The following is a 26383-nucleotide window of genomic DNA, read 5'->3' as shown; positions in this document are numbered from 1 at the left end:
TGAAGGAGTCAAGGGATTTGCATGTCTTAATGACTGTTGGTAGGGCGTTCCACATTTTGGTGGCATAGGAGCGAAATGAATTTAGTCCCTTGTTTGTGCCGAATCTGGGTTGCACATGGTTTGTTAAACTCACTCTGGTGTTGTGGGTGTGGACTTCGTTGACATTAAGGAAGTATTTACACAGGTACATGGGTATTGGTGGTGTATCGAATCTTGTGGACCAGACCCATTGCAAGATGCTGTACTCCAGGGGTGTCAAACTGGTGATCAGTGGGCCGCATGCAGCCCAGGGAGAGGTCCAATGCGGCCCTCGAGATGATTTTCAAAAAGTAAACAACACTGCTACTCCCCCTCCCGCCCCGCTAATGGCCCTGCTGTAGACGGCTTTGTCTCTGCCCAGGTGCGGATTGCTCGTTAACAGTCTATTCAACTACTAGTTGAGTTGTTGTGGATTTCTCTCCTCACACTCTGATGCAGCAGGACATGGAGAGGCTAACCATAGTTGTTACAGATCAGTAGAGTTTAATTTCCCTTACCAAGTGAGGAATATAGTTTACTTACACACGATAGTCGAAGCAAAGAGATGCAAAGTGCAGATTTCATGATGGCTACATGTCAATTTGCCATTATGGATATTTTTGATAAAATAATGATTGCATTTTTAACTATTTGAGTGGTTTATTGGGTATTTTTTCCACCTCATACCAAACATCTTGTAGCCTACAACTGTAATACAAATAAAGTAAATTTATGTCAATAAACAGTCTGTGTAAGTCAACGCATGTGAGCTGCAACTGGCCGCGGCCCTCATCAAGTCACCTTTCGCGCAATGTGGCCCTTGCCCCAAAATGAGTTTGACACCCCTGCTCACAGGCTAGAGTACAGTGTACTCTGTCGTCAACCCTAAGCCATTCCAGCCTGTCAAAGTGGGCAGGGGTGAGGTGGGTTCGGGGAGTGAGGCCAAGTAGTAGCCTGTGAGAGACTCGCTGTAAACAGGGCTAAGACTGTAGTAACAATAGACTGTAGTTAATAGACTGTAGCCATCAGCCAATCTACATAAATTCACTGTTTTTTTTGCTGTCTGTGCAAAAATCAATAGATTTGTAAAAGAAAAACAAAACACTGTTGGTAGACATGTTGACACTGTATTATAATCATATTCACTGTTAATAGTGTACATACTGTATACTCATTCATTATATTCATGGTACCTCTCCTATATTTCAGTCTTACTGCTGCTGCCGTGCCACCTAGGTTTCCCCCAGGATCATTGAAGGTGTATGTCTGTTTGATCATCTGTTGTGTTTCTGCCACCTCCTGAACATGTCAGCCACAATAAGCCAGTTCAAATGTACCCGTCAACTGCTTCACAGGGACATGTAAAACAGGCTGGTTGTTTGTTTGAACAGGTGATGCTTGGCGGGGTGAAATAATTTGTGAGTGGAAAGAAGACAATACAAACATGCTTATCAATATATTATTTACTTGCTCTGATGCTCTCTCTGTACAAACTGTACCTCAGCACAGATTATAAGACACATTAATTCATAAGCCATTATATACAAAGTCTCAGAATCCTCTTAAAGTAGCTTCCTATTATTCCGTGTTGAAGTCCTTATCTTGAACAGGTACACAACCATGTGCCAGGGCGTCGCTGAAAGATGTGTCACCGCACCTTTCCTTGGGATTCAAAATGGTGGGGGGGGATGCCATTCTAGAAAGTGAATGGCTAGTGCCCCATTAATGAACACCCACAGCAAAAGGTACACGGTTGAAGCCATGAAGAACACACAATTGAAAGATTACAACATGCAGCCCAAAAATGGTCCAATATCTGGATACTTTGGTTGTCAAACAGCTCTTGCCAGACATCAAGCATTAACATGTATTCTCCTTGATTCAGTGACCAACAGGTGGTGACATAAAGTTTGCAGTACAAAGCAATCAGTCCAGTTTCTGTTGAGCTTTGAGCTGCTCTATTGCTGCGGCAGCCTCTTCTCTGACTTTATATCCCAGCAGCTCTGTCTTCAACTCCCCTGGCTTTGGTGGGATCTCTGGGATACTCTAATGGACAGAAGGAAAAAGACAGGGCATATTAGGAATACAGTATGCATGGCAGGAAGTTTGCAGGCATTCATGGATTAAGTTCAAATTCCTGACAACAAATCAGTTTGCTGATGTGTACAGAACATCACATTTTCAGCCAGGTGCTGAGACATACAACATATCGGTATGGTATGTGCAAACAAAAACCTTGAAATTGTTATGTATTTTGTATCATTCCAGAGCTATGGAATCTGATCATATTTTGTAGCAAATATAAGACCTTTAAAAGTATAGTGGACTTCTTCTAGTATGTGCATTTCCCCCTAATAACTACTGGTTCTCGGGTGGAAGAATTGGGCCGAACCATACACTGTACTGCCCGTGGTCCCTTGGTTCTCAAATGAGTGGAAACGCAGGCGAATTATCACAGCATCCACCCAATATCAGTGGAAACTAGAAAATACTGTTACTGAAGAAACAGTGTGGGCTCGAGTAGCTCGCTACTCTATGATGATGTATTGTACCCAGTACTACTAGTACATGAGTCATGACCAGGCTCGGAGCCAGGAATTCTTTATGAGTAAGGCATAGCCAATACGAGGTAGGCAGGCACCCGGCCGGCCGCAAGTAGATCCGCCACTGGTCATGACGTCACAGCCCAGTAGCCAGTTCAGCTTATAGGACTAGATACAACTAGTACAATCCCTTAGAGATAATCAGAACTTGGCATTGAGTAAAAGGGGTCTAGGGGTAAAAGCTTCACTGAGGTCATCAGGTGGGCACCCTCCTTCATAGGTGTTTCGTTGATAAAGTAGGCTCACGACACCTCCAAAGGGCTCAACGGCGACACCTGCCGTCCCAGGTGTGCCCCCCTCTGCTTTTACCCCTCCATGTTCATTTTGCAGCCCAGTTGTGGTACTTTTTCCTGATCCATACTTCATAGCCAGCTGCTGCTTCGTTCGGCAGCCTTTGACAGTGACTTGACGGCTTTGCGGAACGCCTGTCCTCGCACTCCCATCCCCTTAAGAAGCTTGGTTGTGGACGTGGCAACAAATCGTTGTGTTGAAGTCTGTACTATATAACAAGCCAGCTGACTCAGGTCAGTGGGAGAAATTTCTTACGCTGTTTTGGACTACCGTTCTTTCTCCCCATAATATAACGGAATGGACCTTTGAAAACGTATCCTCCTGGTCTACATTTTGGCTTACTTTCTCATTTGAGCTATCAAAGTACAGTCCTAATTTAATTATATATCTATAATTCATTTTAAAGTTATCAGCACCTCTGTGTGAACCTAGAAAGATCTGACCCTTCCTCATGCAAAAACACAAGCACACATAACTGCATAAAGCTGTTGATGTTGAAGTTTGAACTAGATTTCTAGCACAAAGTATGTGGAAGTGATTAGATGCCAAAGAGAGGTTCTGCAGGGCTCGCTACTCAAGCCCACAATGAAAAGGAAAGCAATTCATGTTAGCACTCACCAGATCAGGTAGGTAGTACTGATGGACAACCTGTGCCCCTGCGAACATGGACAGGACACTAGCCCCAAGCATCCTCAGGTAGCGAGGCCAAGTCACACCGGCTGGCATCTTCACAGAGGAGTAACAGGTTCCTCTCAGCCTAAAAGAGAAGTTATCAGAACAGACAGACATTTTATCCAAAGCCCATCACCGTTCTATTAAGTATATTACTCTCTGCTCTACCTAGTGAGTGAATATAAACCGGTAAGGCACTGATATGGGATTAGGCTAATTATTCCCAACTTCTTCCATATATTTTACAGTGGTAGCGTGTAAGCAAACTGTACAGACTTTTTAGAAAAATGCGTGTGCCTTCTCAGTGTAGGGAAATTATTTGAAAATGCTATGATGAATGTATTGTCTGTAGGCTAGATACTACCGTAAGTGAGAAATAGTTATATACTGTCTAGCATAGCTGTCTACAGCAGAACATACCTGTGAACTTAAGTAAATGGTGCATTTATATATGATATATATATATATATAATAATAATATATAATAAGTAAGACGCTTGAGGTGAATAAGAAGTGAATTCAATTATTCCAGATTGAGGCGCTCAAAGACTCAATCGTCAGTAGGCTATAGTATTTACTATATAGTAAAGTATATGGTCAGGAGGTCCTCTGAAGAAATATTGCTGTGTAGCCACTTCGTTGGCAGACACCAGTTGCAAAAAACTCTGTAACAAATGTGACCAGATTTGACTGAGAGACTGCCATCGCGCACATTCCAGCTTTTCACCAGAGGAGAAAACGTTTTTTTTTTTTTTTTTTTCAAAAATGAGTTAATAGCACAGGCAGACTCTTCACATACTAGAGCATGTCTGAAATAAGTGTCAGAGCTGATATCGACATAAATCGACGTAAATATGAAATAAATGCTTAAACATGTAGCTAGGTGTAATGTTAGAGACCACAGAAGTGAACCTTTCAAGCCTGTTTTCTCAACTCGCTGTTTTCTGTAAGACATTACTCTATAAGCCATATCTCCAAAACTGGTGGGTCAAACTGAACCAATATGTCAATTTGAAGCTATGATTCCCTGCTTTCATATGATATGAAAAAACGAAAATTCTAAAAAATCCAATGGCAGTCCCTCAGTCAAATTTAGTCACAAATGTGTCTTATGCATTCTCCTGAGAGATGGCTTCACCATGATGTAATTTAGCTGTCACTACTTCCCAACTTGACCATATATGGACCTTTATGTGGTCCCTATGCCCATGGTGTATAACACTTTGCTCTAATCTACCCTGACAGATCTCGGCCTGCTCCATATGGGTATCTCTCATGATTCTCATCATATGTAGTCTTTGTATAGAGGACGTCCTGCAGTTGTGTAGCTCTACAAGTCAAGACAAATCCTCTTCAACACTAAGGTTCCCAACCAACAGTCCACCTCAAAATCCAAGTGACAACCCCAAAAATGGTTAATGATCTTCCTGATCTTCATAAAACATTAAAAATCAGACCTGTCTGAAGTGAGTGATGCTGTACGTACTGTACGCGAGTTTTTTATTCCTATGATGGGAGGGAATTTGGAGCGCTGTGATTGGTTGTCAGTGGAGTAGGAAGCGCTGGGCTGTGTTTTGGACCGCACACAAGTGTTTATGCCTACTAGTACTCTATGACTAGTACTAACCCTATCTCTAACTCTAACCTAAACATAACCGCAAGCAGGGGAGCAACGCATCCCTCACCAACCTTAATCCAAAAACTATTAACATACCCCTCACCAACCTTAATCCAAAAACTATTAAAAAAGCCGCGGTAGTAAAAGATGTGGCGGAGTAGTAAAACGAGCGCTCCTAACCCTGAGCTATCCTAGGAATAAAAAACTAGCGTACTGTACTGTACTAGACCTCCTCCCTGGCCTGTGTGTGTCTGTGTACAAACGCTATTTTCGTGGTCGGACACAGGGACCGACCCAGGGACACAGCCACACACATAGCTGTCTATATGAGTGGTTGCACCACTCAAATGTAATGCATTTAGTGACAGTGTATGGCCTGACCTGTACATTATACATACATGCTCATTGAAGTTTATACATATTTCAGTCAGTAATGTTGTGAATGTTATATCCTATCACGAAAATGGAATATTAAAAGTGGAGATATTTTACTAGTTCTGCTTGTAGAACTAGTACACACACAAACAGTACTAGTGCACACACAAACAGTACTGTGCACACACCAGTGCTCAAGGTCAGAAAATTAGTATGAGTGCAGCACAAGTCAAATACCGAAAAGGAAATGTAACAGTTGTTATCAACACCGATCTGTCTGGAAACCCACCTGCTCGTCAAATGCTAATCAGAATGAGTCTTGTTTGTTTCAGTCCTGGTGATCATCACTGCTCGATCCCCCTCTAAGGCAGAAAACAGTTGTCACTACTCACTTGTCAAATAATGTCCACCAAGAAGCTAGGGGTCACTGACTGACTAGTGACTACGTAGTCGTATCACTATGCTACATAGTTAATAAGCCATAAACCATAGGTACAAACCTAACCATCACAGTGTAAACTGCATAAACATATCACGATTGTAAACACACAGTAGTACAGAGGGTAATACAAATCCCATACCTCGGAGAGTAGGCGCTGTGATTGGCAGTTTGGCACCCGCACGCGCTGCCCGGTGGTTACCCGTGACAACCAATCCGCCAATCGCGGCACGACAAACCAGGCCGTCTCTTCAGCCTATGGGAAACTCAACCGGACCACACTCTTCTTCTATGTCAGGTACGCGAGTAAGTCTTCTGTTTGTCTCCTCCTAGCTGGCATTGTCAGTAAAAGCAATCACAATAAAGTGGTTGTGAATTTGTGATCAAGAATCGTTGCATAATTAATTAATTAATTAATTATATAACATTATTTAAAATTAGGAAAATAAGGACTATAGTAAGTAATATAGATCTGGTGAATTCGTGTTAACCAGTGATAGGCACACATTTCCGTTTTTTCTTTGAGCAGCCAGCATATACGTGGCTCTCACATCAACACATTCTCACACATGTCATAATTTTACCTCGCCTTCTGACGTTTGGCAAAATACTTCAATTACCTCAATTCTTGACGTATTTTAATATTACGTCATGGAGTGACTTAAGTGTAAAAAGGTCACGCTCTGACGTTTTTTATTTTTCTGTCTAAAATAATCTGACGCTATATTATTATTCATGTCATGTTAGAGAAGGTCTGAAATAAATGTCAGAGCTGATATCGACATAAATATGAAATAAATGCTTATGTCACTATGTCTAATGTTATAACCATTGGGTTAACCAATGCTAACAGCGAATACGAGACATCTCACCCCGGTGAGTTGTCTTCACTTTTTGACATGTCGGGGTGAGATGTCCGGGGTGAGATGTCCGGTCAGCTCACCCCGGAAAGTGAAGACATCTCACCCCGGAAAGTGAAGACATCTCACCCCGGTGAGATGTCTTTACTTTCCGGGGTGAGATGTCTTCACTTTCTGACATTGCGGGGTGAGTTGTCTGTACTTTCCGTGGCACCCATTACAGTAGGCATAATTCAATTTCGGATCTAACTATCGGTTCCTACAGACGTGCGCAGTCACGGCTAATTATTTATTTATTTAACAGTAAAATCCGGTGAAACACTTAGGAGTAGAGCGTCTCTCTCTCTCTCTCTTTCTCTCTATGCAGCATTGAGGGGGGGGGGGGGGGTCGTTTGTGGATAATGTTTGCGCTTCAAAGGCAGAGTCTGACGGCTGTACAAAGTTGCTAATTAGGTCACATTCTCACCTAATACTTCTGTAGACTCAAATGCGTATGGGCGGAGAATTTGGATTCTTGCATATTTAATTTGATGCGGTTTGCCTTCACACTGGCTGTGTCAGGGAAAGCAAGGAAACGTAGCAGGGAATTTTATCAATGTGTTCAGAAGCCGATGTTAAAAAATAGACTTTTCACGTAAAGTGAGAGTAACGGATGCAGTGTGTCGTCGGAGACTTACTGTGTGTGTGTGTGTGTGTGTGTGTGTGTGTGTGTGTGCGCGCCACTGTTCTTTTTTTGGGCACATGAACGAGGCACAGCGGAGACGGGAGCGCAAAATGATCCGAAGTTTACAATAGATAGCCTACTCCCAGAGTCCCATTGATGATCCGATCACAATTATTATGCATATTCCATGTTAGCTATACAGTTTATAGATCATGCTGAGCTAAACATGTGTTTTAATTTTGAAGTATTTATATTTCAACAAGATGAAGAAAGTCTCCACTCGGATCCCCACCAGACAGACACATTAGACACGCATTAGGATTCGAATGAGCCTTCACACCTGCCAAACGAAGCGAACTTTCGGACAATGATCTTGCTACTGCTAGTTAATTAGCATGTGAGAAAAGTGACAGCCATCTGGACTCTTCTGGAGTAACCAAATTGAGAGGGGTTCAGTTCACATTTCTTCAGAAGTTTGCACACACACACACACACACACACACACACACACACACGAGTGACAATGTCGCTAATGATTGCATATTGTAAAATAAATGTCTTTGCAAAATAGCCCTAAAATAATGTGCTGAATACTGTATAATATCACAGTATAACATTTGGCATATAGGCTGCGTGCTATAGTGGAATTGTGGATGCATTGCTTGATCTATACCAAATACTGAGTTAATTATTTCTAAGTATCTCTAGTCTAGACAGGAACACATATATATATATATATTAGATTTGTTTTTGGCTTTTTGCCTTTTTATACAAGTGAAGGTAGACAGGAACAACCCTGCCTCCCAAGCTAAACATGACTGGAAAGAGGGAGAGAGAGAGAAGGGGAGAGACACGCAGCAAAGGTCGTCATGAACGGGACTCGAACCCGTGACACGCAGTCAGGCCAGAGCCATATTATGTGTGGCATGCGCCTGGACCGCTAGGCCAGCGGGCGCCCGACAGGAACACATATATTAATGATTGCACACTGGATAGCTAAACAAACTCAATTTATTCGGTCTAACCATAACAAGCATAGTTCTAGTAAGTAGAGAGTGATCGAGAGGTTTTTTTCCACATACACAAAGTTACACATTGTAACTCTATAAGTCATTCTGACATTGAGAGCAGAGAAGAAGACAGCTTTATTTAGTTAGATGCTGCAGAAAGTCTGAGTTTTAGGAGACAGAATGAGACAGAAGTGGGTTTTAATGGCCTCTGTGCTATATCAATTTGCTTCAGTGCTGCAGTCTGACTATCTCATGTTTACATTCTTGCATAATTGATAGATTGTACACATTTTTTTTAAGCATTGTTAGAGGGGTGTAACAGTTAAACCCATTCTGGATGGGAACCCCTTTTGGTGTTTTAACTAAGCATTATGTTATACTTTAAGCTATTGAAAAATAGCAGATCTACAAGCTCATAGCGAGTGGCGCGCTACGAGCTTGTAGGTATGCTATTTTTGAAAAAATCGTGAAAATGCAGCACAAATCTTTGAATATATTCTTTCAGAAGACTTTTTTTTATTTCGAAGTCAGGTCTAAATGGGTTAAAGCAGTACTATGTCACTTTTTAAACAACTATATAGCATTATTTTTAGTGCACAACTTTTGACCAAAATGGGACAGCACACTCCCCTACACACAGCACAACTTTTTTTTTTAGTGCACAACTTTTGACCAAAATGGGACAGCACACTCCCCTACACACAGCACAACTTTTTTCTTTCTTTTTGTAGATATGACAACTTTTTAGTGTTTTTGTAGCAAACTGATGTTTTTTTTTTATGACAACTTTTTACTATATTTTTTAGTTTAAATTTTTTCTATACTTAACTTTTTTCTATATTTTTTTGTACAAACTGATGTTTTTCTAAACTTTTGATGTTTACCTAAACTTTTTAGTGTTTTTGTAGCAAACTGATGTTTTTATTTATTTTTATGACAACTTTTTACTATATTTTTTAGTTTACATTTTTTCTATACTTAACTTTTTTCTATATTTTTTTGTACAAACTGATGTTTTTCTAAACTTTTGATGTTTACCTTTTTTTTATATTTTTTGTACAAACTGCTGTTTGAACTTTGTTTACAATGTTTCTATATTTAAATAAACTACATTACATTTGACCGTACATTTGACTCTTGTGTTATATTCTTGTGAAATATTCAGTAAAGTATAGCTCAAAGAATACGAGACATCTCACCCCGGTGAGTTGTCCTGACAACTCACCCCTAAACGTGAAGACATCTCACCCCGAAAGTGGCCAAAAGTGAAGACATCTCACCCCGGAAAGTGAAGACATCTCACCCCTAAAAAAGCAGGGGTGAGATGTCTTCACGTTTAGGGGTGAGTTGTCTGGACAACTCACCAAAAGTGGCTTTAGGGGTGAGTTGTCTTGTTACCCTAACAGCTTCCCTGCTAAAGTATGCAAATTCCGCTAAAATCCGCCTTTTTGTACACAATCGTTTTGGAAGATAATACTAGTCTTTTACTAACTGGCTAACAGAAATAGCAGATAAAGAAGTATTAACACTGATAGTTTGTAAAAAGTGTGTTTATTTTGGTCCGCCTAAAGCTAATTCATGCTAATGTTCCAGCTGGGGCACTGGTGGAAAATGCGGAAATGGCTTCCTATTTCCAATAGCAGAAGAAGAAGACTCGAACGAATTTAGTGTAAACATTGTAACATTATGTCACCATAACGTGGTTATTATTAGTTGCTTTGGAATGTACCTGCCATGAAAATTAAGGTCATAATAACGCAGATCGCATCGATATGTAATATAGTGCGATAATGCACTTGTTTAGCTACAGGATTGATATCAATATATTAGCTAAATGTAGCTAACGGCTATCGTTGCGGCGTTGCCAGTTTCTGCGAGAGAAATAAGCAATTAAATGAAAACAAGCGCAAAATAAGCGAAAATAGCCGATCTACAAGCATTTAACAACACAAATCTTGTCCAAATCTGATATGGCGTCCCAGTCCTTGGCACAAAATACATTTTTGATGTAGGGTTCTTGGACAATACATAATTATGGGGGTCCTCGACATGGAAATGTGTGAAAATCACTGGAAACTTTAGAAACAAGCCCCCCAAAAACGCAACTACCAATAAGCTCAAAGTCGCTTATAAAAAGAGGACTTGGCAACCCTCGCTACAGGAAGTTGGTCCCATAGATATATATAAACTCTAGATAGCTCACCCGCGCTGTTGGCCAATGGAGAGCGACGTCGTTACGTGGCGGCCATCTTACCTCGGGACACATAATATTGTGTCTATGGGGCATGTACTCTTAAATGACCATAACTTGCTCAATTCTCAACCGATTTTCAAACGGGTTGGTTTGTTATAAACGTCAGAGACGTCCGCATACGTATATGATTTTATACGACGTTCATATAAAAAACATAAATTAAGCCGATAAGCGTCCTGAATCATAGCCACATTGACAACGTTTGTAATAAACAAACCCGTTTGTAAATCCGTCAAGATTTGAGCGAGTTATGACTGTTTCTGTTTGAGCTGCCATTGAACATACTGTACTGTAGCCCCGAAGTAAGATGGCTGCCGGGTGAACGACGTCAGAAACTCCGCCTTGAGCCATCTAGTGTTTATATATATCTATGGTTGGTCCTACATGTTTTTATTATTATTTATATTCACAGAGTAGTGTCAAATGACTTAACTTCCTGTTGCGAGGGTTGCCAAGTCCTCTTATTATAAGCGACTTTGAGCTTATTGGTAGTTGCAGCCTTGCAGGTTGCGTTTTTGGGGGGCTTTTTTCTAAAGTTTCCAGTGATTTTCACACATTTCCATGTCAAGGACCCCCAGAATTATGTATTGTCCAAGAACCCTACATCAAAAAATGTATTTTGTGCCAGGGACTGGGACCCCATATCAGATTTGGACAAGATTTGTGTTGTTAATTGCTTGTAGATCGGCTTTTTTCGCTTATTTTGGTCTTGTTTTCATATACCGGGCGGGTTGCTTATTTCTCTCGCAGAAACTGGCAACGCCGCAACGATAGCCGTTAGCTACATTTAGCTAATATATTGATATTAGGGCCGGGACTTTAACGCGTTAATTGAGATTAATTAACTACAGAAAAATTAACGCGTTAAAAAAATTAACGCATTTTAATCGCACTATTTTTTTCACCGCGGAACGTTGTCACTGGACAGTTTTCAGATGGACCGGCGCACCACCCAGTTCACCGAGTGAAGTGTCCGTTGTTACAGGGAGTGGAAACCACCCCCCTTTAGAATGGTATGCCCCAGCAGCATTGGGGGAACAATAACACCACCAGACAGTTCACCAGACCGGGGGAAACCGCTGAGATCACTTTGCTTGTCCCCGTGGATTGGAAATAGGATTTAAAAGGCTATCCGATGATAGCGTGGATTACAGCACAGTTGTGTGCAATTATTCAATAAAGAATTCGCATATCACCGAAGACCGCACCTCGTCAAGCCTCCAGTATCGGCTCGATGCGAAACATGTTGCACCGAGCCTAGCCTGGAAGCTAACGTCAACAACAGTAGCTCTGGTCCTTAGCGTAGTTAGGACTCAGGAGGAGTTCTATGGTACTTAATTTGATCCTTTCCCCTCACACCCACGGAAGTGCAGTCTGTGCAGCCCCTCGTTTTTAGCACAAACAAATATGTGAAAGCCTACTTTCCTCCTTCTAACACTATGGATCAGAGCTAACGTTATTCCAACTACCAGTAGCAATTCAAGGACCCGACCAGATGACATGGTTTCTAACTAAACGGTTATGGCCAAATAAAATGTAAAATCTGTTAATGGCTGTTACTGTATGTCCACGGAAGAAACACAGAGGTGCTTTGTTATGGTCATGTCACATATTTGCTGCACCAAGCCCCCCCCCCCCCAACCCTGTGGAATGCATTCCCCAAACTCTCAGAGACATGCCCCCACCATCCAAACCTTCAATATTGCTTTCCCCAGCTATTTCATCTATTTAATTCCTTAGTGTTTTTCCTCTAATAAAGTTGTTTTTGATTTATCATGTCCCACTTGTAAAGCATTTTTGGGTACTCAGAAAAGCTTTATATAAATTATTAAATTTGAGATATTATTATAATTTATTACCCCTATTATTACTACAAAACAATGTTTTATTGCTTAAACTTATGTATTCACTATTCATTGATTCACTAGTATACCAAAATCCATTTGAAAAAATAGCTTTCTCACTGTTCTCGGGTCAAATAATGATATGCGATTAAAATGCGATTAATCGAGATTAATTAACTACAAAGCCTCTGATTAATTAGATTAAAATTTTTAATCGAGTCCCAGCTCTAATTGATATCAATCAATCCTGTAGCTAAATAGGAAGCCATTTTCCACCAGTGCCCCCAGCTGGAACATTAGCATGAATTAGCTTTAGGCGGACCAAAATAAACACACTTTTTACAAACTATCAGTGTTAATACTTCTTTATCTGCTATTTCTGTTAGCCAGTTAGTAAAAGACTAGTATTATCTTCCAAAACGATTGTGTACAAAAAGGCGGATTTTAGCGGAATTTGCATACTTTAGCGACGAAAAACAAGCCAATAAATAAACGTCAGAGCGTGACCTTTTTACACTTAAGTCACGCCATGACGTTTTTCCGAAATACGTCAAGAATTTAGGTAATTGAAGTATTTTGCCAAACGTCAGAAGGTGAGGTAATCGTGATGAGACAATGTTGCTCACATTGGGGTCCAGGCTGAGCCATTGGGACCCTCAGGGTTCCTTGGGGGGTTATCAAATGGACCCTTGCAGGTCTTACGGGTCAATTTGGCGCCATTTGTTTTGTACACTCACTCACTCAGTCTCAGGGAGTTAAGGGGGTCCATAAAAAAGTTTGAGAACCAGGTTACTGTCGATTGATTGATTGATTAATTGATTGAAGTAGGACTATTTATTAACAGATTGGAGAATTACACTACATTTCAAGCACAACTCAATACAAAGCTGTTAACTGTGGACGACACCATAAAGCATTTACTTGTTTACAATAGGGTCCACCATGTTATTCATCATAACGTTTTGTACGTACAAATATACTCTATATAGCCAAAAACAGGAAATCATTATAGAGGCGGTAAATAAATTAAGAAACATATACTGGTAAGTGAGGGGAAAAGGGGGTGGGTGGGGGTCTGGGGGATTCAGATTTTACGGGGACCAGTTTCGAATTGCAGCCGTTCGTATAGGTGCCCTTTGAGAGCTGTTTTGAAGGAGTCAAGGGATTCGCATGTCTTAATGACTGTTGGTGGGGCGTTCCACATTTTGGTGGCATAGGAGCGAAAATAATTTAGTCCATTGTGCCAAATCTGGGCACCCTCTGGTGTTATGGGGGTGTGGACTTCTTTGACATTAAGGCAGATGGCTTCTTGGTTAGAGTGGGTGACAATATTATCACACGAAAAGATGAAATTACCTACCTAGGTTCAATCCTGGAGGCAAATCATTCTGGTGATAAAATGGCCACCAACGTAATTAAAAAAAGTCAACCAAAGAACAAGATTCCTACAGGATCTCCTCACTGGTCAACAAAAACACCTTGAAGACCCTAACAGGAGCCCTCGTACAAGGTTTCTTCGACTATGCATGCACCTCTTGGTACCACAGCAAAACAAACTGGTCAGGCTACTATGGGCCTCACACCTGAACCCACCCCACCCCTGCCCACTTTGACAGGCTGGAATGGCTTAGGGTTGACGACAGAGTACAGCATCTTGCAATGGGTCTGGTCCACAAGATTCGATACACCACCAAGATAGATACCCATGTACCTGTCTAAATACTTCCTTAATGTCAATGAAAACCACACCCACAACACCAGAGGGAGTGCAACAAACCATGTGCAACCCAGATTCGGCACAAACAAGGGACTAAATTAATTTCTCTCCTACCAACTGTCATTAAGACATGTGAATCCCTTGATTCCTTCAAAACCGCTCTCAAGGGGCACCTACGGGCCCCCCCCCCACCCCTTTTCCCCCTCACTGTATATGTTTCCCCCCCCCCTTTTTACCTCCTTTATGATGATTTCCTGTTTTTGGCTATATAGAAGTGTATATTTGTACGTCTCTAAATGTTATGATGAAACAAGTGTAATGCTTTATGGTGTCGTCCACTCACAGTTAACAGTTTTTGTATTGAGTTGTGCTTGAAATGTACTGTAATTTTGCAAACTGTTAAACTGTTAACTGTAAATACTTCAATCAATTAATCAATGAAGTATTTAGACAGGTACATGCACATATCGTATATCTACTGCGTGGTGTAGCGATGCTGTCGAGTTGATCTGACTCGGCGGCTGTGCTGATGGCTCTGCGGGGTGGGAGGTCACGGGTCAGGCCGGAACTCATCTGTGAACTGTTGACTGCACTTTATAGAGCAGAACGTGCTGGAGTAGGGGTGGGTTTTATGTGGGTTCCGGGCTCATGTTGGAGTAGAGGGAAACGAGGGCATGTGTGGCAGCCAAAGAGGCCCTGAGTAGGGAGGAGGAGGTGGATGTGGGGATGTAGCCTTGGGGATCTCAGAATTCCGAAGTAGACTAAAGGAGGAGATAACCAGGAGGTGGCAGAGTGAATGGGAGAATGAAGAGAGAGGAAGGTTTTATCATAACATACAGGATAGTGTTAGGGGAGGGAACGCCACGCTGGGGAACAACAGAAGGGAACAGGTCATAATGACGAGGCTGAGACTTTGATAGCCTGAGATTTACTCTCGTAGACGTATTTATCGATTCTGACGTCATGACGTCAGAATCCATAAATACGTCTACGAGAGTCTAAATCTTAGGCTAAGACTTGGACACTGTGGACTATCAAGTGGGCTGGCTCACATTGGGAAGCAAAATATAGGACTATGTGAATGTGGGGCTGAAGAGACTGAAGCATGTGTTCATGGAGTGTCCAAAATATGCATTGGAAAGGAGAAGAATGTGCACGGCAGTGCTGGATGCGGCTGCTCCGCATCTCACTGAAAAACGTACTCAAACCACCAGAGGAACAGCAAAGTGACTTGTGGTGAAAGCTGTCATGACGTTTCTTTTAGACAGTGTAATTGTGCAATACCGAACACAAATAGTGGGAGGCAGCAATACGCCGGCGTCTAGTCTGCCGGAAGGTCAAAAGAAGAAGAAGAAGATGCTGTCGAGTCACGTAGTAGCCTACTCCGACCAGCGGGTGGCGATAGTTAAACTATTATTTCCTGCAAAAAAAAAAAGAAAAACATCCAAAGCAGACGATCCGAAACCGTAGACATTTAAATGTCTTTGTTTTGGGTTGCCTTCATGGTCATCATTTAACAACAAAACGATGGACACGTACAGGTACGTTTCGGCACAGATGCACTAACCATTTGCACGTTACAGCAGGCACGTCGATGTTTGTGTAAACAATGGGATTGTGAAATGGTTGTGTGTGTCTAGTAACACCAACGTCTTTGTGCTGGTTGGATTTTCAGATAGGCAGCTTCTCGATCCCTAGCTGTCCCTCTTAATCAAAGCCTTTTGACGATAAAAGGCTCGTACTCGAGTGTCACAGCCAACATGCATTCCGGTTTATTGGTATAAAAATCCACGGTAAAGATGGAGGAGAAGGAGTACACGTCTCTGACGGTTCCTTCTACGGATTATCTCCAGCAGTGGTGAGTGCGATCTGTGATGTTGGAGGAGGAGGAGGCTTCCATGGAAACCTTGTGTGTGTGTGTGTGTGTGTGTGTGTGTGTGCAACTGTGCATCCCCAGGCATATCAGCATTGATGTGTGTGTTTTATTTGGACGTTTAAACGTGATATTGTGTTGCACGTTGCATGCACAGGGAATTGAGAGAAATACATTGATTGGACATACAAGTTGTATATTATGCTACAAAATGCAATATATATATTATAGGTATCCAAAATGCATTAGGTCGTCTTCAATTTGTGCAATATTGTGTCATTTTGGCATTGTTACTGTACAGCTCAATAATAAGATATTGAAGAGGGAAAATATTGCTTTAGGGCTGATGTTCAAAATAATTTGTGTTCAGAACAGTGGATAAATCCAGCTACAAACCTGTGATAAATATAAGAGCTCAGTTAACACTTAAACATTGACGAGTTGGGGACAAAACCAACAGATGTATGACATTGCATGACATACAGTATATATATACAGTATATATATTATACAGTGTGTGTGTGTGTATGTGTATGTGTATGTGTATGTATGTGTATATATATATATATATATATATATATATATATATATATATATATACACACACACCGTATATAAATGATAAGATTGAATATTATGCTTCTCATTTGTGTCTTATTCCTCTGCCTCCCAGCCTTCCTGACTACTATTCCAATTTTGTTGTTCATATTCACTGTCATTCTCGACTTCTTCTCTTCTGATTCTTTACCCCCCCCCCCTCTCCTCCTCTTTTCTTTTTTTCTGTATCATTATCTTTCTCTCCATCTTCTTTTTCTGTTCCAACTCTCCCTGCTCTTTCTCTCTTGCCCTCCCCACACACACACACACACACACACACACACACACCTTTCCTTCCCGCTAACTATTTCCAACCCCCTCATGTTTTTTTTGTTGTTTTTGTCTCATGTCAGGTATCAGAACAGTCATCAGACGGAGGGCCATAGAGTTCTTCAGTACCACAACCAGGATCCGTACTCCGCGGAGTCGTTCGGAACCGAACCGCACCTGACGGAGCTGGAGCCGGCTCTTCACCACCATGACTTCCCTTCGCATCAGAGCTACGCCTCCTCGGCCCTCCACCACACCCTGGATTACCATACCTATGAGGAGGACCAGCACCACCCCCACTATGGTCCCACAGCGGGACCCCAACAGTCCTCCTATGGGCAGTCTCCGCCCGTGGAACCCTTTCAACAGGCTTCCTATGGGAAGCCTCCGCCTGCGGAGCCATCTCAAGGTACCGAAGCAGGTGTCAAAATATATATTTTTGAGTGGTGTAAACCACTCCTACAACTGGCTTTGTTAGTCTGTCTGTCTGTCTGTCTGTGCTCAAAAAATGAGCATGGTTGCTATGGTCACCCAGTTCACACGGGTGTGATTTCATTACGTCAGACATTACGTCAGACCACAGCTGATCAGTCTATATAAGACCTTACACCACTCAGTTCACACGGGTGTGATTTCATTACGTCAGACATTACGTCAGACCACAGCTGATCAGTCTATATAAGACCTTACACCACTCAGTTCACACGGGTGTGATTTTTAATGTATGAAAACTTTTCAACGTGGAAACAATTATGACGATTATGACAAAATAATTGCGGTTATGTAATAATTGTGACAGCCACGCCTACTTCTGTCTCTCTCTTTCAGCTGTGACGCCAGGCAAGAAGAAGAGAGGAAGACCTCCGAAGCGGAAATCCGGAGAGGAGGGAGAGGAGGAGAGGAGCGCTCAGGATGAAGAGCAGGAGCAGGCGGCGGCGGCGAGGAAGGCCAAGAGAACGCTGAACCGCTTCAACGGCATGTCAGTGGACGAAGTTATGGCCAAAACCCTGCCAGACATTATAACCTACAATCTTGACATTTTGATTGTGAGTTATTTAATGGGGACCATTCAGTCAGTGGCCGTCTTGGGTGTATTTGCCGGGAGTACCCGTGGGGCATTTCCAATGGCGAAACACGTGAGCGTGAATCGTCACCGCTTTGTGAGGAAGTTCCATTTGTGCACATGTGTGTTTCAGTGTTAATTGATTCTAGAGGTGCAGCGGGTTAATCGAACTAATCAATTAAATGATTATGATTATACAAAATTATATATATATATATATATATGTTTTAGGGGGGCGTTGCATTGTGGATTGTAAATTCACTATTTTCGCAGACGCACACTATGAAAAATCTATTAGAATGTATTTGAGTCGATTCATAAAGAACAAAACAAAGAAAATGAATAGATTATTTGATTGATCAAAAAGGATTATCAATATACCTATAATGGTTGCAGACAACACTTAATTTTCCATTTTCAATTATTAGTAACAGTTTTTTTTAAATCTCTCCCCAGATTGGTATCAACCCAGGACTGATGTCAGCCTTCAAAGGACGCCACTACCCCAATCCAGGAAACCATTTCTGTATGTTACCGTTCACAGTCCTTCTTTATTACACCTCTGGGATTATTTAGAAAGTGATCCTGATGATTACATAATATTAATATTATGTGGGGGGATGGGGTTGTTATTGATTACGAGTGTTGCTCTGGGGCACTTGGACAAGTGTGCTGTCCTTCTGATTACTAGATGGCCTCTTGAGTCTCTACCCTATGGGCACCCTCAAACAGTTGCTAGTTACATATGGTCTTGTCTTGAGCGTGATCATTTCAATATGAATGCAGTAGATCCTACCAAAGAATCCCTCTACATTTGAGTGATGCAAAGTTATGTTATCTTTTCTTTATAAGTAACTCTTTCTCAAAGAATGCCTTACAAATCAATATGTGCAATAACCTACTGATTGTGCCATAGCAACATAACTGTAGACTACTCTGTAATTATTGCATTTCTAAAAGTTGCAAAATTGTTGTGATTACAGATTTTAGAATGCACTCAAAATTTCGAGTAGAGCGCAGGCTGGCGCTTGATGATGTCACAAACCATAGCACTCCACACGACTAAGGAACTCTTTACATAGCTTGGTGTACAACCATGAAATGGCATTTCATGGTTGTACATCAAGCTATACAAATGTCAGACTAAATGTATTAGTTTAAATTGTGAAGAGTGTGACATTTGTATCGTAGTTATTTCTCTATGCATGTATCATTCTGTTATAACAATTAGACCTGGAAGAGCCATTATTGGACTGTATGTCTTTCTTGTTTATCTGAACAAATGAATTTCATCTCCTTTGCCTGTGTTAATTTATCCATGTTGTACACTCAAATAGTGCTGCACTATTTCTCATTTTTTTTCCATGACAATATTTATTGTCTTATTGTCTACGGTGGCTTAAAAGGACAACATCAAAGTGCTCAACTTAAACCTCTAGTCTCTCTTGTAGCAAAAAACAAAAGAGTAACTCAAATGAATTGGAAAGCCAATGATTCTTGCATGATTCTTGCTCAAATTTAGAAATGAGATCGCATACAGTAGGTGTCTCGATCTAGATCTCGATCTTTTTTCGATCAATTGTGCAGCACTACTCTCAAAGTTATAACAATGAGGACTGTACTGTGTCATGTGACCCCTTGCAGGGAAGTGTCTGTTCCTGGCCGGGTTCACAGACGAGCAGTTGAACTTCATGCACGACCAGAGCCTTCCAGAGAAGTATGGCATCGGCTTCACCAACATGGTGGAGAGGACCACGCCAGGGAGCAAGGACCTGTCCAGGTGAATACTTATTGCTGCCTTCACACGGACAGATACAACGATACAGTGTACCATTCATTTTCAATGGAAGCCAGCGACGTGAAGATTCAATGATACATCTGACGTTTGTAGCTGCTGCAAAAGCTACAACAGCGCCTGGGCCGTGGCTCAGCGGTCCAGGCACCTTGGCTGGTAATCCAGTCTGGCAGTGTGCCGCGGGTTCGACTCCCGATCCCGACGGCCTTTACTGCATGTCACCCCCCCCATCTCTCTCCCCATTTCCTGTCAGCCTACTGTCTGTCCCTCTATAAATAAATATATATATATATTAAAAAAAAAAGCTACAACAGCTACCAAAAAGTTGAGCTGGTTTCAACTTCAGCCACTAACATACAAGGCACAAAGCTTTGCATCTTTGAATCTTTTGCATGTGCCACTGTGAAGTGTGAACTCATCATGTTTTGTTTTTGTTGTAAGATTTATTTGGGGCTTTTAATCCTTTATTGATTGGACAGAAAGCCAAAGTGCAGTAACTTTGTTTTTGGACACATCGACTTATTTGTGTATCCGAAAGGTCAAATTAGCCTTTATGATTTTGGGGGATAAACAATTACCTCAAGAACATATTTACCGTTGGTGTAATAATATCACTTAACAGTTCTTCTCGGCTAAGAATCAGTGTACAAATGGAATCCAATAGATCTGTGGGGGTCTCTTGGGTTAATTGAACACTAGTATTGACATTTACTGCCACTGTAGTGTATTCCCAACATTTTATGTAGGGACCTGGGTGTCATGAGATAAAACCCTTATTACACCGAGTGGAATATTTATCAGATAAAATAGGGGAAATGGGAAAATTGTAAGGAGGGCACATTGCTAGCTGTGTCTCTTATTATTTTCCTTAATGTCTATTCTAGTAAAGAGATCCGTGAAGGTGGTCGGCAGTTATTGCAGAAACTTCAGAAATACAAGCCTCTCATAGCAGCTTTTAATGGAAAAGGTAAGACGAATATAATACACATTTCTAATACACATAACTTCATAGATCTTTATTTTATTGGTTTTATTTGATGAAAAACAAAAGAAATAAAGAAATGCTTTCTTTAGGATGTGAGAATTGAATGACATCAGACGGAGAGAGAGAACATACGTTTACTTGATCACTCGTCAATCATGGTGTTTTTTGTTCTGTTTTCCTCTCTCTCTCTCTCCACATGTCCTCCCATCATACGTATTGTATTGTATAATTGTATTGTATTGTATTGTATTGTACAGTATGTGCATTTGAGGTGACCGAGCACCTTCTAGATTTCCCGGAGGGCTCTGGCCAGCTTCTGCACAAATTAAGCCCTGCCTTTAACCACTTGAACCCAAGCTATTTTTGGCAAAGAAATGTATTGTAGAAGGAAAACTGCATTCCAAATACCGCTGTAATTCCGGTATGTAGACTAGAGAGGGTTTAAGTGGTTAAGCCATTGTGTGGTAAATGTATGTTTTTTTGCAGGCATCTATGAAATCTTCTGCAAAGAGATCTTCGGTGTGAAGGCAACCAACCTTGAATTTGGCTTACAACCGTACAAAATCCCAGAGACCGAAACGGTGAGGATGCAGCCAGATGGGCATCAGCGTGGTGGTTGCAATGCCCGTGTGTCTGTTGTTGAAATGCCTGTCTTTCTAACCTAACGTGTGGCTGTCTGTGCAGGTGTGCTACCTGATGCCGTCGTCCAGTCCACGGTGTGCCCAGTTTCCTCGTGCTCAAGACAAAGTGCATTTCTACATTAAGCTGAAAGAACTACGGGACAAAGTAAAAGACCTCTCACCCAGCCACGATGTGGAGGAGACCAAGTACTCCTTTGATCTTCAGCTAGCAAAAGGTAAACTGACTAAATAGGTTATTTTGTTGCATTGAGACACGTTGTGAGTTTACAGATCGGCTATCTCTGCTATTTCTCAACATTATGAAATGATTATGCAAAATAGCTGTGATTAGCTCAAATAATTGCGATTGGGAGATTTTGTAATAATTGTGACAGGCCAATCTAAATCTAAATCCAAATCCAATGTATAGGCTAGAAGTTGAGAACAGTGTACAGAACGTCCCCTGACAAACCTACGTCCACTACTGTGAAAACAAATCACATCACTGTCCCAAATTCTCCCAATAAATCTCTGGATTGTTTTCACACGGTTTTAGCCCCTGCAGTGAATTTAGAAGTCCCAAGACATCTTGGCAGGCATGGATATCCGATCATCTGGCTACGCGAGACTAGCTTGAGGGCGCTTATTATTGCACACATAGAGAGAGCCTGTGGTGTACAAAAGGAAAGCAAGAGCCAGATACGCATTCATGAAATTAATATTACGGTTTAACTTTCTGCAGTTTCACAAACAACAGTTTGTCCAGAAAACACAACATGGGAATGTGATTATCGACATGGCTACAGTACAACTGTTTGCGCTGATACTTCACCAATGAGTATGTTATGCACTATAAACTCAATCACTTTGAAGATATCTTTCTTATTCCCTCCTTCCTTCCTGAGGACACTGGCCTCTTTCAACATCAGCAGGAAGCTCCTGCAGATGTTTTATCAGTCAGTGGTCTCCAGCGTTCTTTTGGGGAGGGAACGCCAGACAGAGGGACACAGCCAGACTAGACAGACTGATTAAGCGAGCAGGCAAGGTGACAGGGATCAAGCCTGACTCTGGCGGTGATGGCAGAGAAAAGGACTCTGGCTAAGACACTAGCCATTCTGGATGATGTCAGTCACCCACTGCACACAGCACTTTATTCTCAGAAGAGCAAATTCAGCAACAGGTTTTTTATCCCAGACATGTAGCACAGATAGACTTAAGAACTCCTTTATCCCAAGGGCCATTAGACTGTATAACTAGAAAAAGTGCCCCTCGGGGCCACAACCTGACCAAGCCAGGTCAGGTTGTGGCCTCCTGGTGGCGCTATAACAGGTCAATGTGAAAAGGGTGGGATATATTCCTCAGCCTAGTAAGAAAATGTGTGAAAGATTTCACGTAAATTGTACGCTGCGTCCATGATTTGAGGCTTTTGTTCAAAACGGGGCAATCTTGCAAACTGTGAAAGCCAATTATAGCCAATTAGGATGGAATATGAAATATCGGACGGATCCGACTTGAGCACATGACCATAGAGATAGAGATACTGTGTAACGATGTGTGAGATTTTTGGACAGAATCTAGATGAGTAATATCAAAAAATGTGTTTTACAAAAGTCGGCCTCCTGGTGGCGCTATAAAAGGCAGATGCGGAAAATGCAGTTCAAAGGTTTGTCCTTGGCCTCTAGGGAGTGTGCATGCAACGTTTCACGCAGATCGGTGCAGTTTTAGGTAAAAAATGTGAAAAGCTGCCTCATGGTGGCGCTATAACCGGCCGTTCTGGAAAATGTGGGGCAGAGGTTCATCGTTGGCATCCAGGGAGTGTGTGCAAGGTTTGGCATCGACCGGGTTAACGGTGCCGGAGATTAGCTGGTAACGGACGGACGGAAGGACGGACACACACACACACACACACGGACGGAGTGCAAAACATACTCTCTCCCCATGCCTTCGGCCTGGTGGAGACAATGAATCAATGGGGGCCGTGGGGGGGATACGAGGAGGGAGGGGGTTGGTCAGTTAACGTATTTGTTTTGTTTTTTTTAGTGGTGTTGCACTCTTAACTCATGCCTTTTTAACTTATAGCTTTTGCCTTTTTCTACTGCATTCTATTTACTGATGTAATGTATTTTGTATATGTTGTTCATGCTCTTTTTATTCTGTATGTATGTATGTATTGCACTGGAGCTGTTGGACAAAACAAATTTCCTTCGGGATCAATAAAGTATCTATCTATCTATCTATCTATCATTGTTTTTCTTATTTCATTCTTAAAATGTTTTTAACTTTGTTCTGCAGAGGATGCTAAGAGAATCTCAATCAAGGAGGAGCAGGTGGACCCGGAATTTGAGGACTGTGGCGGTGCGCATTCAGAAGAACGGCAGACCACCGACTTCTGCAGCATCCCCTCCACCAAACACACAGGTAACACACATACTACTGTAACATCTCCAAACACACAGGTAACACACATACTACTGTAACATCTCCAAACACACAGGTAACACACATAATACCGTAACATACCCTCCAGGAGGTACAGTAAAATATTTAGTCCAAAAGGATAACAAAAAAGTCCTAGATGGTAAAACCCAGGGTTCATTTAAAGGGGCACTCGACAATGACATCATTCAGCCACTAGATGTTGCACTTGTACATAACATCTGTTGTATCCGGTAATGTATTGTGCACATAGAATGTGCAGCATTGGCTGCCTTACAAGAATATAATTAGTGTAAAAGGTACCTTAGATTAATTGAATATGAAGGACAAAACAAGCCATAGTGCTTTCTTGGGTTATAAATCCTCTTAAGAGACCTTGTATTAAACTGTACTTTCCTGTGTTTCTTTTCTCCAAACTGTTAAAGAACGCATTTAATAAATAAATCAAATGCAACAGATACCTGATGAAGGTCAGTGCAACCAAAAAGTTGTATTTGCATTTAAAAAAAAGAAACACTGTGTGAAGGCCGTGTGCAGGATCTCCCTTTTGTCCCATCTCATGCATTGACTGCGCACGCACCTGTCCCTTGAAGTGGTGTGCAAAAGGACATTTTTTTCACTCTGAAGATTTTTCCCCATTCAAATCCAGATTTTACTCATAATTATGGTTATGAAGTGTCCACTGACTGACAGTGGAAAAAAGTACTCATTTATCAAAAGAGTTCACCGCTCACAGCGGTCAGCACCATCTAAGGACAGTTGCGCCACCTCTGTTCATATCACCGGGCCAGTCTTCTACAGAGCCTTCTATTGGCAAATAGTGACAAAGCAGAGGTTCACGGAATGCACTCGAGTCCATGAGCGTTTGTCACTGTCAGTAGTCATATTCTTGCTCTTGGGTGGAAACTAGGCTTGGATCAAGACTATCATGGATGTATTTTATCGACTCTGACTTTTGCTTTCATATCTATGATAGTCTTGGTCCGTCCCCCCCCCCCCCCCCCCCCCCACCCACACAAAAAATATGCTTTTTTGTACATGTACAAAAAAGCATATAAGTGCTGACCTTGTAGCCATGGATGTTAACTCCATTCGGAAACATTCGGAACCACTAATACAGTTCGTATTAGTGGATATTTTTCAAGAGATACAGTATGTGTTTGATCCTGTCTGTGCTTGAACACCATTTTATTTGTTTACATCTTGTTTACATTGAGTGTAATACCGGCTTTCACCACTACTACACATTGGGAATTTAGTTCTGACGGAATTCGACACAGACGGGATTAAATGTATTAGGTCTGCTATTTTAGTAGTAGTATTATGGAGATGCAAGGTTTCTGTCCGACAGCAACGTTCTATCCTCATCCCTGTCCCGGTGTGTTGCAGGGATGGATAGTAAGGAGCAGGTAGCAGGTCACATGACGTATGACCAGTGGATGTCACAGATACCAGACATCAACTGTAACAGCAGCAACGCTCCGGTTCTTCAAGCTCCGCTGGAAACGCAAACGTTTGAAGACACCACATGAGAGGAAGCAGAGTAGGAATGACTTCCCAAAGACCTGATTTCATACTTAGTTACGACGCTGGTTGTTGTGCTCCGAAAATGAGCAAAATAAAAGCTCACAAACCCTTCATTGTGAGCTTGTAGATTGTCCATTTTTGGCACGCAACGCAGGGGCACAACTAAGTGTAAATGGGGCAGTAAGCATCATTATGGATGCTGTGAATGCTATGGATATTACAAAATGCCCCGTTTGTTGTTTCAGGGCTGCCATTTACAAGCTCTGTGATACCGATAAACATATTTTTTCACTGTTATTTCTTACAACTATTTATTGCATTTCATAAATCATGTGTTACTTACCATTGACTTATTTTAATGTTTGAACAATGGGATTTTTTTGTGGTCAATTGCTTGTACAAGTTTTAAGGTTTCTGTAATAAACGATTTGTACAAGGTTCACCCACCGGAACCTTAAAAGGTCTTAAAATAAAATGTAAAATTGGCACAAAACAAAATGTTACGTTAACTTTATTTAAAAAATGTTGAATGGCATTTCTACGAGAATAATCCAACAGTAGTAGGCTGTATTTAATTACATCTGCCACTAACGGGTAAATGTGGCTGTGGCTCAGGAGGTAGAACATGTCGTGTTTTTGCAGAAAATGCACTAAAGACTTCTGGTGATTAGTAGTTTTTGTTCCCTACCTATGTTGAATACACTTATTGTAAGTCGCTTTGGATAAAAGCGTCTGCTAAATGAATGTAATGTAATGTAATGTCCAATGATATGGGTCAGCGGTTCGAATCCTGGCTCCTCCTGTCCACATGTCGAAGTGTCCTTGGGCAGGACACTGAATGCTAAATTGCCT

General features: G+C 41.6%; 2 protein-coding genes across 10 annotated transcripts in view; one reads left to right on the top strand and one right to left on the bottom strand.

The window, feature by feature from the left end:
• The window catches only part of LOC306923014 (G/T mismatch-specific thymine DNA glycosylase-like), a 28370-nt gene extending 2334 nt beyond the window's left edge, over positions 1-26036 (top strand). The window contains exons 1-12 of one of the 8 annotated variants that reach the window (XM_079500963.1): positions 15751-15906; positions 16041-16223; positions 17189-17514; positions 17934-18151; positions 18625-18694; positions 19813-19948; positions 20848-20930; positions 21435-21529; positions 21633-21804; positions 23861-23986; positions 24430-24474; positions 25394-25517. In XM_079500963.1, coding sequence (XP_079357089.1) covers positions 16165-16223; positions 17189-17514; positions 17934-18151; positions 18625-18694; positions 19813-19948; positions 20848-20930; positions 21435-21529; positions 21633-21804; positions 23861-23986; positions 24430-24440 — 1296 coding nt within the window. In that variant the 5' untranslated portion in view covers positions 15751-15906; positions 16041-16164 and the 3' untranslated portion in view covers positions 24441-24474; positions 25394-25517. Of the gene's footprint in view, positions 1-6182; positions 6323-15750; positions 15907-16040; positions 16224-17188; positions 17515-17933; positions 18152-18624; positions 18695-19812; positions 19949-20847; positions 20931-21434; positions 21530-21632; positions 21805-23860; positions 23987-24429; positions 24475-25393 lie in introns of those variants that run through there. The other 7 variants (XM_079500958.1, XM_079500959.1, XM_079500962.1 and 4 more) reach the window with 7 other exon arrangements.
• Positions 1464-6148, bottom strand: uqcc6 (ubiquinol-cytochrome c reductase complex assembly factor 6). 2 transcript variants are annotated; one of them, XM_079500966.1, is made up of 4 exons: positions 6078-6096; positions 5867-5939; positions 3531-3669; positions 1464-2064 (listed from the first exon to the last, which is right to left on the bottom strand). In XM_079500966.1, the coding sequence occupies exons 3-4, from the start codon at positions 3636-3638 to the stop codon at positions 1945-1947; spliced, it is 228 nt and encodes a 75-aa protein (XP_079357092.1). In that variant the 5' UTR covers positions 3639-3669; positions 5867-5939; positions 6078-6096; the 3' UTR covers positions 1464-1944. The 2 variants fall into 2 exon arrangements, with proteins under 2 accessions (XP_079357092.1, XP_079357091.1); XM_079500965.1 differs by lacking the exon at positions 5867-5939 and having other exon boundaries at positions 5970-6148.
• Positions 26037-26383: the final 347 nt, after the last annotated feature.

This window comes from Electrona antarctica (assembly GCF_951216825.1).
Source record: "Electrona antarctica genome assembly, chromosome: 5".
NCBI lineage: Eukaryota > Metazoa > Chordata > Actinopteri > Myctophiformes > Myctophidae > Electrona > Electrona antarctica.
The sequence above is the reverse complement of the archived record's forward strand: the minus strand, read 5'-3'. Positions and strand labels throughout refer to the sequence as shown.

What these genes read in the sequence shown, in the direction of transcription:
- uqcc6 (XM_079500965.1), bottom strand. Translation starts at nt 3,638, where the DNA reads ATGCCAGCCGGTGTGACTTGGCCTCGCTACCTGAGGATGCTTGGGGCT. An exon ending in AGTACTACCTACCTGATCTG is followed by an intron (nt 2,065 to 3,530) that starts GTGAGTGCTAAC and finishes TCTGTCCATTAG; the next exon opens with AGTATCCCAGAGATCCCACC.